Source organism: Cygnus atratus, chromosome 9 (genome assembly GCF_013377495.2).
Source record: "Cygnus atratus isolate AKBS03 ecotype Queensland, Australia chromosome 9, CAtr_DNAZoo_HiC_assembly, whole genome shotgun sequence".
Taxonomy (NCBI): Eukaryota; Metazoa; Chordata; class Aves; order Anseriformes; family Anatidae; genus Cygnus; species Cygnus atratus.
In genome coordinates, this window is record NC_066370.1 from 4,109,056 (window position 1) to 4,124,819 (window position 15,764).

At 41.1% G+C, this 15,764-nt stretch overlaps 1 protein-coding gene across 1 annotated transcript in view; it reads right to left on the reverse strand.

Moving 5' to 3' along the window:
* The window catches only part of NYAP2 (neuronal tyrosine-phosphorylated phosphoinositide-3-kinase adaptor 2), a 130,699-nt gene that overhangs the window by 72,203 nt on the left and 42,732 nt on the right, over window positions 1-15,764 (reverse strand). The window contains exon 2 of the mRNA XM_035544968.1: window positions 4,572-4,870. Within this exon, the coding sequence (XP_035400861.1) occupies window positions 4,572-4,870 (299 nt within the window). The remainder of the gene's footprint in view (window positions 1-4,571; window positions 4,871-15,764) is intronic.

Genomic DNA, 15,764 nt, shown 5'->3' on the forward strand with positions numbered 1-15,764 from the left:
ACAGTAGCAAAAGTTCAAGTTTACAACACAGAGTCACCAGTGTAGCTGACAGAAAACTAGATTTATGAGAGAGACCAGCTGGACTGCAACCCCACTTACAGTTATTGTAATTGCTTCTCTCCAGAGGAAAATCTTCCCTACAAGTCACCCACTTTTAGAGATTACTGAGCAATGGAGAGAGGCTGCCACTGCGTGGCCTTAGGAAGCAGCACGAAGGTTATCTTCTTCCACAGCAGGCACTCAGGAGGAAAGCCCTGAACAAACTGAGTGGGTTCCAGAGGTGGGGTCCCTGCAGCATTTTCACTTATCAGACCTAAACCTCCCATAGGCTCTGGCAGGAGCAGAATTACAGTGAACCATATTTTCTGAGTCTTAATGGGCATTTGCGTGCATGTTTATGTGTACACACAAGCACAAGCAACTGGCATTTATATTATATATAAATGCATATATTATATATACATAAATTACACTATTATATATATTTTACGTGTATGTGTTTTTATTTATATATAATGTAGATGCCATTCGAATTACCCAACAAGTTCAGAAATTTTTAACAAAAATTATCTTTCAAAACACAATTCACTTATCACTCTTCATTCATGTTGGTGCTGCAGTAGGTTTGGAACTCTTTCTTGTGGAAAAGCAATGATCACATCAAAAACCACCACTTGAGGCTGGTTACGTTCACCAATTATACTGTTGTATTACTTCCTTTTTCTGTAAGCTTGAGCACATCATGTAGTTAAACTCTTGCATTTTCTCATTAAAAAGCCTCTCAGGATCCAGATTAGATATGCCTTCCGTGCTGAAATATGTTATTTAAAATTACCCAGTTCAGTTCACTTCTCACTTCCAACGTGTGATGTAAGGGGCACAGCACATTTGTTTGCTGTTCCTACCAGGGTTTGAAAGCTCTGCAGAAAGGCAGCCTACGTTTCTAAAAACAACTTTCTAGAAATCTGTCTCAGAGGAGAAACGTATTTTGTGGAAGGCTTTCAGTGAGTGCATATGGGAGGTAGCCGGAAGAGCAAAAAAAGAACAGTGAAGCATAGGAGGGGATACAAAAGCATGTGTGGCAACACACCAACAAAATTAAAATTAAGAGGAATCAGGCCTTCGCTTTGGAGACCGCTCTTTCAGGCAGAGCCAAGGTAGACCACAATGAAACACACAAACAGAAGCGTTATCACACTGCTGCATAATGAGACAGGGTTAACGTGTATCATTACAACTTAAAAATCAGTTTTTCACACTCCCACAAATTTGGAAGCAGGAGCACTTATAGAAAAGTTTACAGAGCTTCTGAGGCTGTTATGGATGCTATTTGTGTTTGAAGAGGAAAAGGTCTTTCAAGCTCATGACCAAATTTTTCCTGCCACTTCTGCAGTAAAGTCAGGCTCATATTCAAAACATAATCTACTGTTATGGTAGTTGTTATGATGTGATGGATTCAATATTTTGACTTTACCACGATCAGGAAAAGAATAAAAGTTACCATCAGCAACTGCTTTTGTTGGTACAAACTGGATCATTATCAAAAAACAGAAAGTAAACATGTTCAATAAAAACAAGTGGTAAGGCTATCCCTGGTTGCCTAGGAAATGCAGCAAATTCCCTTTGAAAGTAGCCACTGGGTCACACAATAGATATTGTAGTTTGAATTATTCTGCATTGCCATAAAAAAATGAGTTTGGAACAATTTTTTGACAACTCTTTTGTATAGATTCCGCAATAGTTGATGGAGAAACAATAGGGGTTTTCATCATTGTTTTCCATAGTTCCTGGAAAGAGCTGTAGATATTCAGCCTGTAAATGCCACAAGTACATGCAAATGTGTGAAAGACATATGCATACACGAATATTTGTGTACAATATGGGCAGCAGTAACTGAAATTTAAATCTGGATGTTCTTGCACCTCCATAGGAGAACACGGAAAGCATTTTAGAAACCCAGCCTGTTCATCCAAATACCATACTCTAACACACCTGACTGTATCTCAGACTTTAAAATCTGACTGCTTATTTCAAAAAACACCCTACAATGGGACCCCCAAAAATCTGGCATGTATTAAACCAGACACATGCAAATAGGACAGATGTTCTGAACACATGAAGATAACAGCACGATTAAAGGGTTCCATCAGTTCAAAATCTCCAGGGAAATCTATCGTGACTATAGTCTAAATCTATCGTGAGATAGTCTAAAGGTGTCCACTGCTGCACAATATATAAACTAGAAGAACAAACAGAATACAGGTCATATACTAAGCATCACAGAGATTCTCAATACTCCCCGAAGGAATTTAGTCACACTAAAAGGTAACATTATCTTTCATGAGAGTATTATCTTTCATGAGAGTAATGGAGAGTTACTCATTCACCAGTTCTTTCCAGAGATCTTGCTATGAATATTCAGCTCTTGATTATAATAATGAAGCTGAGGTGGTCTGCAATACTTGTTGGAGTGTGTGGTAGTACTATGGTCATACTGATTAGTCAGTGAAGACTGCTACAATGCTTCATGTGCCACTGAAAACCATCATGTGATGGGACAGATCGCACTCAACCTGCACAGAGTGGGAGCAGAAAAGTGGTACTTGGCCTTGGAAACAGAAAATTTTCAAACCTTCAGATCTATCAGAAGGGATGTGACCACATATTATGTTCTTGGTATCAAACTTCAGATGGCAGGAAGAGATGAGGGAAAGGAAGCAAACCTTTCAGAACCTTGCAAAATGATAATGCTAAAGAAGATCATTTCATGAGGATGTGGACTGCTTAAGGAGTCTGCCATAACTTCTGTGAGATAGGTAAAAGACATGGATGTATTTCAATTGCTATTACCATTATTCCTACTACTGTAAAGGCTGTCATAGTCTCTTGCTTCTCAGTAAATAAGGAAAAGTGCTAGGGGGTAGGTGTAAAACAGACCCCATTCCTAATCAGTCCAGAGAGAAAACCAAGGTTAGCTACAGCAAAGAACCCAATGATACAGTGCGACTCAATCAATACACACTTGCAGGAATATTCATTTAACAGGCTAGAAAATGTGAGAACCGATCTTATAGTGCCTTCACTGCAAAATGAGCTCCCTTTAGCCTCTGGGATTCCGGTTGCACAGACTCAGGGCGAAAAAGTGCTAATAAATACTAAAGAGTTATTAAAATATTTTAAAACACAGCATTTTTTAAAATAGCTTTTGAGTACCTTCAGAGCTCCTGCCTTTGCTCCTCACAGCCTATCAGACCAAGAAGTTTGTGCCATGCATTCTGTTTTATAATAAATGACAGACTTCAAAGACTTTCTGATACGAGATTTTAAATCTGTCCGTGGCACAAATCTGAATCATTTCTATGTAGGTTTTGGGTCCAATAAAATTTTGGTAAACTGTTTTTATTAAGGGCAGCTACTCAATGCTTAGACTTTTCATGTTAGTTGATCAGGGGAGCTGGTGTAGTGGTACTGCAGCGAACAAGATATGGACAGTAATGATAAATGTCATAGGCAAAGTAACTACCCACAGCAGCATAAATAAGCCTTCACAGCAGCATAAGTAAACCTATGGTTTTGTTCAGCATGTGTTCATCCTTGTAAGCATAGACATACATATTACTAGCTGAAATACACATTCCTTTGCACCTTTGTTAACACTGATGACCTTATAAATCAGATTTACCTAAAAGGGGTTGTAGCGTGAGTGTAACTAACCAGTATTTATGGCCACAACCGCAAGCAAAAGGGATATGCACTAAGAGCACAGCATATTGCACGGGATGTCAAATCTGATATGTAACATAGCAGTGGGAGAGACCAGCACCGATCAAAACCATTTGTCCCTCAGGGTTCCTCCTACAGTTCACACTGTGAAGCAGAGTCATCCTGATCTCTTCTGGTCCTACTGCCAGACAAAATGTGTTTCCAGCATGGAAGAAAGGAAGATCCCTATACGGTTAGCTCATCTGTAGTAGTTCAGAGTAAGGAAGGGATATCCACATTCAGTGCATTTTTTCAGCAGATTCAGCATTCAGGAGAAAATAAAATTTAATTGGGAGGAATGGGAAGAGAAATGTAGACTAATGAGCACAGACAAGTTTGGGGCAATACGTTAGACCACCTCAGGTACAACTTCTACCATCAGATGATACTTGCTTGCTGTTGAGTTTCAGGACCAGACAGTATTCTTTTAAATAATTTCTGTCCTTTACTTCTTCGTTGACCCTCTCCAAAGCAGTGGTTTGCACAGTGCTAGTGACCACAGTGATAAGTCACTGGCTGCTGTGCAGGCAACAGTATCTTATATGCCATCTGACAGCAGTCTCTTCCCTCCATTTTGAATGAATTCAACTCGTTCCCCCATTATATAACAATATAGTAAGTGGTGTAGTTCTGAGAAATGTCACAGTTTGGCAATTAACTGCTAGTCCAGAATCTGGGGAACAGTGATCTAGGATACTTGCGCTGGCACTGTGGAAGCATACAAGTAATACCCACATGCATGATTATCAACTGGCTAATCTTAACGCTGGGTCTACGAAACCCTTCTTCCAGAGAATTATAGTGTTTACCTTCAGTCCTATCCGGTAGTTTCCCACTCTTACTTGTTGTTCCAGTGTTGACTGTTTCAGATGAGGTGCTCAATTTGGTGTTGGGATCTCGCTTAGGTTTAGGTGGTGGCTGCTTGCGAGAGCTGCTACTTTCATCATCAGTTCCTCCAACAGAATGAAGAGACTGTGATCTCACGGCAAAGCCACTGGAACAAGGATGTGGCAGTCTGTCCTGAGGAGCAGGCATTGTCATAAATCCCATGCGGAAATGCTTCCCCACGTAGCTTCCTTCATTTCCTCTCACTACTTCTCCACCTATGCTGTAAGAGAAAATACACACACAAGTAAGTGATCCACCTTGCCTCAGATGTACCTGAAACCATGGTCTCAGTTCTGCCTGCGACGAGCAGACTGCACTTTCTGCATTGTAAACACACAATGCTCTTTCCTTAAAACAAAATGACTACTAGAATGGAGTAACCAGTTTTTCAACACAAGTGGCCAATAACTGAAATGTCAATATACTGCTATGCACTCATTCCAAATTTTACAAGAAGAAATTGAGAAAAGCTTTTTGTTCAGGTTTCATAGCGCTGTGACTTGAAATTGCCTACAGAGCAAATTTCAAACATCACAAGTCAGAACTGAGTTTTTTTAGGATGACAAGAGATTGCCAGTAGGACCAAGAACACTGCTTTAGAAATGCAACACAGTGTATTGATCTGCCCTCATCTTTAACTACAGACATACATGTATCTGGGGAAATAAGGCTCTTGGGGCCCAGTCAATCATTCCCCTTCAGACTAAAGAATGGTTAGAGAAAGTAATGTTCTAAAAATTGTTGGATATAGGAGACTGCAAATTAACACCTTATCAAATCTATATGAAGCTGCAACATGAGAAGCATCAGACTGGTAAGACAAGTGTAGGTAGGAGATGAAAACACCATAGCTGTGGAACACTGGGAAGAAAATAACCTCTGGCCATTCAGAAACAGGTACAGAAGAAGGAAAGCTCAGTTGAAACAAGTGCTGTCACATCGAATCCATTATTCTGGAAATGGCAGGACTCAGAACCTGGTGCTATTTCTGCTATACTCATGCATGGCTATGAATTTTGAAACACAGCTCTTACTCATGCTTATACTGCTAACCCACAGCACATTTCAATTAAGGCCGTTCAGTGACCGTGTAAAGAAACCCAGCAACACACACAGGTCAAAATGGACCTGTTTGCTAGGAGGGTTGAAGTAGTACCACTGCAGGCATGTAGAGATGTCAGTATGAGAACTGCCAAGTCTCCAAAAGCCCTATTTACCTCCTTTTTCCCCTTCACATGGAATGAAGCTCTAAGCAGGGTCAGTCTGCTCCTCTCTAAGTTGTTTACTCAATGGTGCCTTGGGCTGGTGTAATTTATTTGGTGCTGAAAACATCTCCCTCTCTAAAAGACAAGCACATTTCTCAATGGTTCATTTGAAGAGTGAGCAAGGTCACTTCATTCCCTGATACTGCCCCCAGCAGATGGTAAATCTTCATCTTCTTTGTAGGTTACACAAAAGCTGTACCTGGTTGCTCTAAAAACATCAGATTGGCACTGTGCAATGCACAACTTTGAGCATGGTAGAACAGAATCTTTATTAGCTTACTGAGGTCCCTGCATTTTTATTTTAATTTCCACTAGTGGAGAGGTCCACTTTCTAAATTGGTAACAACCAAACAGGTCTAAATAAAGATGTGCCACCCTCCAGGGGCAATGACACATACCCACACGAACCCCCTGCTCACACGCATGCCATGCATACACACACACCAGTCCACATTCAAAACCAAGTTATTACCGAAACCTAATTGGCATCAGTTCCAGAGGGATTTGCAGCAAGAAAGATCAAAAGGTAGAACTCATTAATTTCAAGATTAATAAAAAACCTGTAGCCAATTTAAATGATTAACTATGCCTCTACTAATCTTTCATAAGTTGTCCTGAAAATAATATAATCCTCTGACGCTAGACTACAAAAAGTGCCTGCCACTATATTTAAAGAAGATTACTATCCAAATATGCTGAAGAATGCAGGTGGGGAATCTGCTTTTTTCTACCTTTATTGTAGAAATCACATTTAGCAAACAAAATTTCAGTTCACCATGTGTCCAACACTATAATTCTTACCAGGTTACTCTATTTACTCGATGCATTTACTTCGCTTCTGTGCGGAGGTGTTCAGACTACCCATTATAGAGCAGATCCTGTTCTGGATGCACTTACATAAATTCCACTCAGCTAAAAGGTTTGTCTTCTCCTAAGAATACACATAACTGCACTTATATGAAGCTTTTTTTTTTTTCCTCCAAACTTTCATCTTATATTTCAGAAATAAAAACACAATCTCAAGAAAAAAAAAGTCTTCTCTTGTTCCTTCTCTCTCCATCATTTCTTTTTTTTTTTTTTTACTGAATTTCTTTCAACATCACAGGTGAAAACCTGCCTCTCCTGCTTCCTACACTTGAGAATAAACAGCCTGTAGCCAGAGAGAGGTGGTGAGCACAGCTGGAGACAGACCTTGTTCTTCTGCTTCATGGCTGAAGTAGATCTGGCCTTGCTCTTCTACATCATCTGCTCAGTGACTAGGTAAAGACAGGAGAACACAATCTCCTCCTTTTCAGCCACATTTAAGCAACAGTCCGTTTCTTTTTGGGCATAGGAGCCAACCTTCTGCTGATGGTTGGGTACTGTAAACTCCAAGAACACTAGCCCCTAATTCTTGGTCCTGGACCCTGCTCATTGACCAGGATCCCAAAGGCTTAGCTTACTTAAGCTGGAGATGATGCCTGAATGTCAAGCAGTGGGTGTTTCCTAGCCACCATGGTGTGCAAAGAAAGGAGTCTCTCCAGACTCGTACCCAGAGTACAAAAGCAGAATGGCACAAATCATATGTGGCATCCCCAACCCTCTGGCAGCAGCATGGTGCAGTTCAACTTGGACGTGTGCAACACAGCTTTGCACTGCACAGAGCTGCTGGTGGTACATGGTAAAACCAGACAGTGTTAAAGGATTTACTTGTACACTCCTCCTGCTTGCATCCACACAAGTTGGCTGAAACTGGCTACTTCCCACTGTACCACAACAGGCTGAAATAGATTTATATGCACCGTGCTGCATAAATGACTACAGAGACAGCTAGGGAAAATAATTGTGGAGATGATCTCACTCCATTATTTCTGACAGGAAGGAGCCTGTGCTCCTCATTGTACTGATAATGGGTTCTATCTCATTTCAAAACTGTATTATGTGAGTTGCTGCAAGTATTAAACAGTTTATTAATATATATGGAAATACAGATTTGGATTATTCCTCTGGGAAGTTTCAATTTGAACTTGGCCAGGTTCAACTGCTTCTCTGACAAAGAATTATGTACGGCGTTCAAATAACCGTTAAAAATGCAACAGACATCTGTCTACAAAAAAAAGACATGACATATAATAACGAAATTACTCATGTGATCACTCATGTTACACACATAAAGCAAAGCTGACTTTGTGCTGAAATGCGCTTTGGCATATGCCTAAGTCGAGAGACTGAAGCTGCAGTGGATGAAAAAGGGCCGTGCGGTGAGGCTATCTCCAGCCAGCCTTAAGAAGAGGGTTCCGAAGCAAATTTCCATCAAAGAACACGTTCCAAGCCTTTCCCAAAGCCTCCCTAACGAGACCCTTGTAGACCATCAAGTGCTGCGAGATTACACATTTCCTCCTGGGTGCACTGGGAGGCAGGCGAGCTTTCCATCCCTCTCCCTCTTCCACACAGGACTGGAACTGAATTATTACCGCAAATACCAAAACAGTTGAACCTGTCTTAAATCGGTAATAGTGGATTTTAGCTTCCATTTCTAAAATAAGAGCAAGAGCTCCAGTTGATGGATCTGATGAGTCTTGTTGCATCTCCAATATAGGTTTTATCTGTCAGCTGAGACTTCTGAGGTCAGAAGTGGGCTAGCATAAAACCACACTGAAGCTGCTGTTCCTACCTGCGGTATCATCCTGCCTGTATGTAAGCTGCAATCGATGCAGTCCCAGACACAATATAGCCCAGCCTATTGTGCTCTGCTTGCTCTGTTGGATCAAGCAGGTACTGGAACATTGACCAAACTGGAACATGGAATAACCGAAACGTTCAAGTGTTTGAACAACTACAGAGAAAAAAGTCTTTTCCATTATTCATTTTATGACACAACACAAGGGGGCACGTTATAGTGGATAGCTAAATGTAAACAAACACAGAACTCTAAGTGGGTAAAGCACTAAGAAGGTCATCATCACCTTGCTTTGCTATGAGTCATAATGTTCCTATTGACTTGGAAAGTATTTTCAAGTTGTTAAGTTAGAAAGGCAAGAAGAACTTGTCATCACATTGCTGGAAAAAACATAGCAAATAAGAAGTATCCAGAGACTGTCTGCCCTAGTCAGTGTGGTCTTTTCAATTTGCATTGTTCCTACTTAGCATTGCAAATAATGGTTTTATTTTCTTGCAAAGTTTCATTACTTGATCCAGGCAGAAATTGAATTAATTCCTGGAAAACCAATGAATAGTTGTATGCAAATTTGTTTTCCTTGATTTTGCTTCTTTAACTGTTAACAGTATGGAATATTAAATCCCTCAATCCAGTTGCAAGGAGCAGGAGAATTCTTGGAAATAAGTCCCATAAAATCAGAATACCCTAGAGCAACATTTTCTTCCCAGCCATCTACCTTCCACTGTTCTTGCTATTCATCCAGAAACTCTCTTTTCAGTTCAGATTTACAATGGATTAGTTTCATGCCTCAGGCAACAAGAACCACTCGGTAGTTTTCATTATCTTTGTTTGGTTTCCATTTTTCTTCCTGTGCTCTTAATATGAGACTTTCAAACTTTTTATCCACAAGCTCAAAAATGGAGCTACACCTGAGTATGAGACTTGACTTCCTAAACAGGAGGAAGGGATGAGCACCCTGCTGATGGCATGGCATCTTTGAAGATACTTTTGCCCTTTCTATGCTCTGATCCACCCCAGCTGAGGACCACAGTCGGTACCTTTCCTTCTCTGAGTGCTGAAATTCCAGAGAACCAAATGAAGCTGTTGCAATGGCAGCTGTCTGCTCACTCCTCTTCTGAGCAAGGAGGAAGCCTCGGTCACAGATACCGTGTTTTTTAGCCAGGAGCAACTGGGTTGGGAGCCTCTGCAAGCTCCTCTGCAGAAATGGGGAGAACTGTGAACTACAGGGCAAACAGCCCAAGGGGGTGGCCAAGACTCTCCCTGGCAATGAGCTGCCTGCCCGTGCAGTGCCACCCTCACGTGGCAGGCATCTAATCCATCAGGGAAGCCATCTGACCAGAGAGAGAAGAAAAGAGAAATCACAAAAAGATGAACTACAATGAATGATTTAGGAAGATTTTTCTCAGTCCACCATGAAAATGACTAACAAACAGCAAAAATACAAAAGGAATAAAAATAGTTAACTCAAGAACTGTATATGAGCTGATTTGACTGATCAAACAGCAGTCCATCCCTCACTGCCTCTAGCCTTTTTTTGGGTTAAGAGAATATCTACAGTTATTTTAGGCTATTTTTTAACCGCTTCCTAACTCTTATAGCAGTGAACATGCAGCTCCTCTGCTCATATCAAATGCTCTGAGTATAAAGGGCTGAAATGGCTTTGAAATGTCTATTCCCCATCAGAATAAATTATACACACATATACCAAGGATGACACATTTTACTTTGTATCTGAGAAGCACTTTCAAGATTAGCATAAATTATATTTGTAAATTAGAGGTTGGATGCCAAAAAACAGAAGATATACTATTTTTATCCCCCTAAACATGATTTCAGCAGACCATGAAATATAATACTGAGGGAAGAAGGGCAGGATCACAATCATGAATTCAGGAACTGTGCTGCAAGTACAGTTTCACACAAAGCTGCACCACTTTCGATTATAGAAATTAAACATACAAACAAATTACACTTCTTCTCTCCTTTTTTTTTTTTTTTTTTCAAGAATCATATTTCAGAGGCTTCATTCCTTGGAAACAAGGAATGATTTTTTCTGCACAAAAAACATGGATGATTTTGTCTGCATTGCTTTGCTGAAAGACTCCAAATGAGTCCCGGTGATCTAACGTCAAGATCATAGGATAAAGCTACCCTCGCTTTTAGATACAGGCTAAAGTGTAAATGAATCATGGCAAAGGTCAAATTTGAGTCCTTTTATGCACCTGGAGGAATATCTACAGTGAGCAACTGATGTGTCCATGCACATCAAACATTCCTCTGCCATACGCCTCTGCTTCTGAGGCAAGAGATCAGGTGCTGCTTAAGCAGGCAGGCCTCTCAGGAAACAGAATGCCTTAATACTATAAAGTAAACTTGATTCTGTTATCATACCTGCCAAACCCACAGGTTTGATCCTGCAAACACGCCATGAGCTTATACTCCCTCTGTGCACCTGCATTATTGCACTGGGATATCTAGGAAGCCCTGCAGAAATTGCTTGTAGCCTCTGAATCTGCTCCAAGCAATACCACTTGCAGAGGTGTGCCCACATGGGCTTTCCAACACCAGGTTATTTCCAGAAAATCCTTTCTTCAGGCCAACCTGAATGTGTAACAGAACCCCAACAGGATCCTGCACTGCTGCCGTGAGCCTGGCTCCTGTCATCCAAGGCAGCCCTGAGCCATCTGTGTGGAAGCCTGCACAAACTGGAGGGTTAACTGGGTCCCTGAGGAGCCACCAAAGGGCAGCTCGGGTCCTACACACTGCATGAGGGAGGAGGAACACGACCAACCGACCGTGGCCCATAAACAGTCAAACAACCTCAGAAGCCAAACAAGTGCATTCCCAATGGAGAGCTGCAATCCTGCAAGTCAATTCGTACAATCCTTGTAACACAAAAGGTTCAAAATGGTACCAGTGGCTGGGATTTTGAAAAGTTCTGTAGGTAAAACATTGATAAATAAAACCTATACATACAATTCTCACAACAGATCTGACAATCCAGTCAGCTTGGACAGAAGTAACTGAGGAGCAGGGACGCTTCAGAGCCACAGAGCGCTGAACAGAACTGTATTTCATGAGTGAACCGAAGTGCAGGCACCACTTACTGCCCCCAGTGACACTCCTGTCCTCACAGGCTGCCCCAAACAGGGGCCTAACGAAGAGGGTGTCAGGCTGGACGCCCGCAGTGGCCTGGTGCTGCTGCCTGGGGAGGCCCAGCGCCTGATGCGGTACCAGGAGCACGAGGCTGCCAGGGCCGCAGCCCACACAGGGCCGAGGGCCGAGGGATGGGTGTGGGACAGGCCGTACATGGTGAAAACACAGGCCTGAGTGAAAAGCTCCCTGCTTTTACAGAACTAGAGATATTTTTAATTTTACATGGGAGATGCGCAGCTAAAAGCCAGAAATGAAAGCTCATATGCTCAGTCACCTAGAATTAGACACCAACCATATGCAATGTTTAAACTGAGTGTAAATGGGTGCTCGTGTTAATGGATGGGGGGTTGCATCCTGTCAAAAACGGGTGGAGCTAGAACAAGGTTGTGTTTTTGTCACATTTAGTGGAAAACCACGTGGCACAGACTCCATAATGCCTGAGCAACTGGGGAAGAAGGAATTATTTCGATGACATATGAGAATAAATTAACATAGATTTAATTTTTTTTCTTCTTGCAATAAAATGCTTCTTTAGGTTTGAGTAAGAGTTGTAAATGAAGGAAAAATAAGTAAAAAGTAAAAGAGCCTTTTTGTGGATCAGAGGTGGGGAAAAGATAAAGCCTAGACAAATGAATGAAAGGTGCTGATGTTCTAAGAATGGTTATTTGTAAACCAAGTGCACATAAGCCATGCTGCGCTGCCAAGATATTACACCGTGCCTAACCTTTCCCAATTCAGGCTCATTTCAAACAGTGGCTATACAGATATTCTTCTGAGTCCCTCGAGCAAACATCACTCGACTTTCCTTTTAAAATCCAAGCTCAAATACAAGGAAATTAAGGTTTTAAATTAAGGTTTTAAGTGCTTCCTAAGGCCTCCAGCCCCAAAGAGAAAGGAGTCATATCCTGACCTGGCAGGGAACGGGAAAAAAATCTTGCTTTGGAGCAAAACCCCTCACAAATTTCACTTCAGAGTGACCCACAGCAAAACAGAGAAATAGATTTTTTGGTTCAACCAGTGACCTGGAACTCCAGTTATTCCCGTAATTCTCTGGTAATTTTGTTATTCACAAGCCACAGTTCTAGATTCACTCCCTGGGCTGAGTTGTCTCTCAGCTGCTTTTATTAATGCCAGATGAGCAGGTAAGGAAGAGAGGCATGCACGGCTTGCAGAGCCATGGAGCAGTTCTCATTTGCACAGTCATAGTAGGGATGTTGCAAGGACACAAGCTCCATGGGAGGGACACTTTTATGCAAATGTTTGTCTTCTGGTAGCTCACCACTCCAGAGCTGTTATATTCACATAGGGCAATTTTGCTTCCAGACATTTCAGCGCATGGCAAAACTTGGGAATTTGCATTCTCTAGAACAGGCATATATCTAAACACTTCAGGTACAACATTAGGTAATACTTTCATAGATATTTGGGGTCAGTTTGCAGTTACCACAAAAGCATCTGCATATTAGCAATTTAAATGGGACTGAAACCGTTTTAATGTGCAAATTGTATTCTGAAATTCTTTATTTAAGAGGAATGCATAGTTTAAGTTCTGACAAATCAGAACAAAGCTTACTTGGGTATTTCCTCCACTTACAGTGTTTGTGTGCTGAACTGGTCTTCAAGCACAGGGAACAAAATAGGAAGTTTAACCTACTGTAGCTTACCCTACCTAGCTACATAAACTTTCTGCTGTGCACATCACCTTACTGTCACAGATGCTGGAACCTATAGAAATCATCCCCAGAAAACCCTTTTTTTCCTGGAACAGCCTTGTTGGAGTCCTTTGCCTTGACTTTACAGCTTGCACTACCTTGGGGTACCAGGTACACAAACTACCAAATCTCTGCTCCTCCTCAGTTTTGGAGGGAAGGTTTCAGAACATTTTTTGATCACCTCTGTTATTGTCAGTAAATAAACGGACAATAGCTCATCATTAATATCTGTCTGCATCTTGCAAAATGAAACAGATCCTAAAAAACTAAGCACATTTTTCACAGGTGTGTTAAACCCAGAAAATGGGGAAAAGATTCCTTTCCCACAGACTTGTAAAAGTCATACCCTCTGTTCTTCTTTCACAGGTAGCCTCAATAAAACATCCTGAAATCTTGTATGACCTGTACCGACAGCTCTCAGCATAAAAGCCTGAAGAAGATTCTTCACTAAGAAACAAAGTCCCACTGAAAATATCTCTGCGTATGTCACTTTTTTTTATCCATAACAAAATGACCATTTTTGTCACATCAGAATATTAATGTGCTTCACACCTATATTTAGAAATAATAATAAGAAAAAAATATCTTTCGTTGTCCTGATGGATGTCAGTGACTTAGCCAGGGTTGTCAGATGCTGGTTATTTGTTCAGAGAAATAAATAAAAAAGGACAATATATCTTCAGAAACACAGTTGATTTAATATTGCATGTCAGAGTGTGTGAGAAGCAAGTGTAATGTGCATATGAGGTGGTGAAAACCCTGTGAATTCAGTCAGCTCCCTGGAGGAGGCTAGCCAGCAAAAGCACTGCTTGCCCCATGCACACACACATGCACACACAGCCAGCCCCTGAAGCACATCCAGACTTGGGTCTTCCAAAACGGTCACTGCAGGTCCATGCATTTCCCTTTGAAATCAGAGGGAATTGCCCAAATGTAAAGTACAGAAATATTTCCTCCTCTATCTACAGACAGAGCTAATGGGACAGATCCAGGGATTCTAGCAGCCATATACAGGAATTTAACATCAGAGACAACCAGCCATGATAAAAGCTACAAGTAATCTGCCAAAGCTGCCAAAAAAATCAGCACATGCTGATTTTCATCACTCACAAAATTACTTTGCAAATGGGGATGTTCAGCTAATTACTGGGTCACTGCTGTTTGTGTGGTGTGTGTTTTGTTGTTGGTTTTTTTCCCCTTACAGGGGAAGCTTTTTGCCAAATAGTAGAGCAAGAACTGACACGGAAGGAAGCTGGTATCTAAATGCTCCTTTAGTGGCATACTTACATTGCCCAAAGGACCATAAGTACAGCTTATGAAGCTGCAGCCAAATGAAATTTTGCTTTCAACAGTAAGAATACTTTCCAAGCTGTAAAAATCTGTGTGAAGATTTTTAAGGAGTTAAACATTAGAACAAAAGAAATAGTAAATATTCATGTAGCCTACAGAAAAGGGGCATTCAATGGTAATGATGCCAAATAAGTGGGGAATCTATCAGCTTAGTTCACTGCATGAGGGGTGATCAGCTCAATGCTGTTAACGGCACAGGTCTACAAACTCCCTTTATTTCTCATCTAACTCTTTGAGCTGTCATTCATTTAGAGGCATGCTCAAAATATTTGAGTTTGCAAGAAGCAGCACTGAGTGTTGAGGTGGTGAGCTGTGGCAGCCGGGGTTACATGAATTCAGGACCTCATTTTACAGAAGGATGGCAAACCAGAATAACATGTTGCTACTTTTCTTTGCACTATGAATTATCATTAAAATCTCCAAATCAGTTGGTAGAAAATTTTAGTGGATGTACGTTTCTGGGTCACTTAAGCCCCTTTGAAAAATCTTCTTTCTAGATAGTATAATCCTTACTAATATGAACTTTCATCTCCCATTGCTACACTGCAGGCAGGAGTCTACTTTAAAACAACTTAAGCCAGTAAGGGGGGGCTCAGAGATACCAAGTACTGCAGCCCAAATCAGCCAGCAGACTAGATAACATTGAGGGATATCTGTGTGTCTAGTAGCAGCAATTCAGCTCTTTTTAAAAACAACAACAATAACAAAAAGCACCTTTAAATACTTTAAATCCTGGTGTAGGATTCTAAGAGGGAAAACTAAGGCCAATCTAAGGATTGTGAGATACTACAGAAAAAACTCAGGAAATCAAAACTATGGAGTTCAGCAGATGTTTGAGAGTGATTCAAGCTGAACTTTTCAATCTACCCTCAGATACTGAAAGGCAGTTTATTCTTCTTCACAGGTGTATCCAGTAAAATCTTCAGGACAGCTTTGATTCAAGACCCAGATCAACTTCAGTAGGGCTCACGA